The 1644-nt window shown below is 54.9% G+C and overlaps 1 protein-coding gene across 1 annotated transcript; it reads left to right on the top strand.

Moving 5' to 3' along the window:
* Positions 1-364: 364 nt before the first annotated feature.
* ColSpa_03322 (uncharacterized protein) lies at positions 365-1288 on the top strand (the record flags this gene model as incomplete). The annotated part of the gene is made up of 1 exon (XM_049269534.1): positions 365-1288. The coding sequence occupies one exon, from the start codon at positions 365-367 to the stop codon at positions 1286-1288; it is 924 nt and encodes a 307-aa protein (XP_049125491.1).
* Between the last annotated feature and the right edge of the window lie 356 nt (positions 1289-1644).

The raw sequence follows: 1644 nt of genomic DNA, 5'->3' as shown, positions 1-1644 counted from the left end.
GACGACGGCATTTGCAGGGTATTTCTGCATGATCCAGCTTTGTCGACGCAACATCGCCTACCCGTCTTCGGCCTCACAGGCGGGAGAGAATGAGCAAGATGAACAAATGGTTTAGGGCGAGGCCATCTCCATTCATATACTCGTCTAGGTGAGGATGAAGTGAAGACCATACAAAAGGAAACCGGGTCGTCATCATCCACCACACCATAAAGACCCGGTGGTTCGTAAACGCAGAGGCCAAATAGCATTTACATAAACATTTGGGACCTTCCGCCTGCTGTGCGTGCTGCTGTTCATCGACGACCTTGACGACGAGCATACATCACGATTATTCAAAAGCAACCACCAGACAACACCGAGAGACATGCCCTACTACGAATATGATCACGCATACTACGATCGATCACCTAAGCCGTACAACCCACGGCGCTCGTCGCATTCGCCCTACCACTTCGGCGATCTCTACGCGGCGTTGCCTGGCGACCTCGTCTGGTCCACGGTGTACCCGGCTCACATCGATCGCGACATTCCGCCCTTCGTGGATCCCAGTTCGAGCGACCTCGAAGCCCCGCTGCCGGCCGAGCATCGCAAGCGTCGCGAGAAGAAGTGCGGTGGCCAAGCACAACCCAAGGGAGGAGGCGGCGAGGGAAGCCATGGCGTGACCGATCATAGCAAGCAGGCCGGCAAGACCCTCATAGTCACGCGCCAGGCTTCCCCCAACGCCAACCCTCAGGTTGCGATCCGCCTCCGCGAGCGGCGACTTATCGAGATCAGACTCTTACTAAGCCAGCTCCACGCGCAGCTCGAGACGGCATATAATGTCTACAAGGCGCTCGATGACAAGTTCAAGAGCCATTGTGATACAGTCAAAAGCTTTGCCAACGCAGACACGTTGGACAGAATTTGGACCGACATGCTACGATTGGAGTTGAAGCAAGAGGAAGCCCAGGCCGATAGACCGGCCGACTTTGACTCTGTCATGACACAGATCGGCCTCTGCTTGCGACACCTCCAAGCCGCCGAGAAGGATAGGCTGCCCTCGGTTCATGGCCTTCACGAGAGGAACGCCGTCATCGAGCGCCAATTCAAAAACGTCATCAAGGCTGTCGAAGCAATCGTGGAGCTTGCTGGAAGAGCTCATGTGGATCATCTTGCTTGTGGGGATTTAATCTGGCACTTGAACAGGGCCTGGGCTTCGGCGGATACTGAATCTGTGGTGTGGAAAAGCCTCTTGGGCAGGCTACCCGCAGCGGAGAAGGCTTATGTAGCACCTGACGACAGCGACTAGCAGGTTGCGCAAGTGGCCAGGCGGAGTATAGCGGCGTACAGAGCAGTCACACAAATGTTGGTCAATAGAGAGCAGTCGATGATTTGATCGTCAGAGGGTGTGTTGGTCGAGCATTAGAACAGGTCGGTGAGTGCGAATGCGGAAATGGCGTCTGTGGGCGAATCACTGAGTGGGAGGTTCTCTAAATGAGAGGTTTGGTTATTCGTTAGCAGCATCCTTGGCCCACAAGAGCAATCACGCAAGAGACGTTGCTTACATGGAGAGAAAAAAAGGTGAAGCACCGTCCTCAACAGAATGATCGGAATTGAATTGTCAAGTCCCTGGCCAGCCAAAGCCGGCCAGGGTCCAGACGCTGC

This window comes from Colletotrichum spaethianum (assembly GCF_022836535.1).
Source record: "Colletotrichum spaethianum MAFF 239500 DNA, contig06, whole genome shotgun sequence".
Taxonomy (NCBI): domain Eukaryota; kingdom Fungi; phylum Ascomycota; class Sordariomycetes; order Glomerellales; family Glomerellaceae; genus Colletotrichum; species Colletotrichum spaethianum.
The sequence above is the reverse complement of the archived record's forward strand: the minus strand, read 5'-3'. Positions and strand labels throughout refer to the sequence as shown.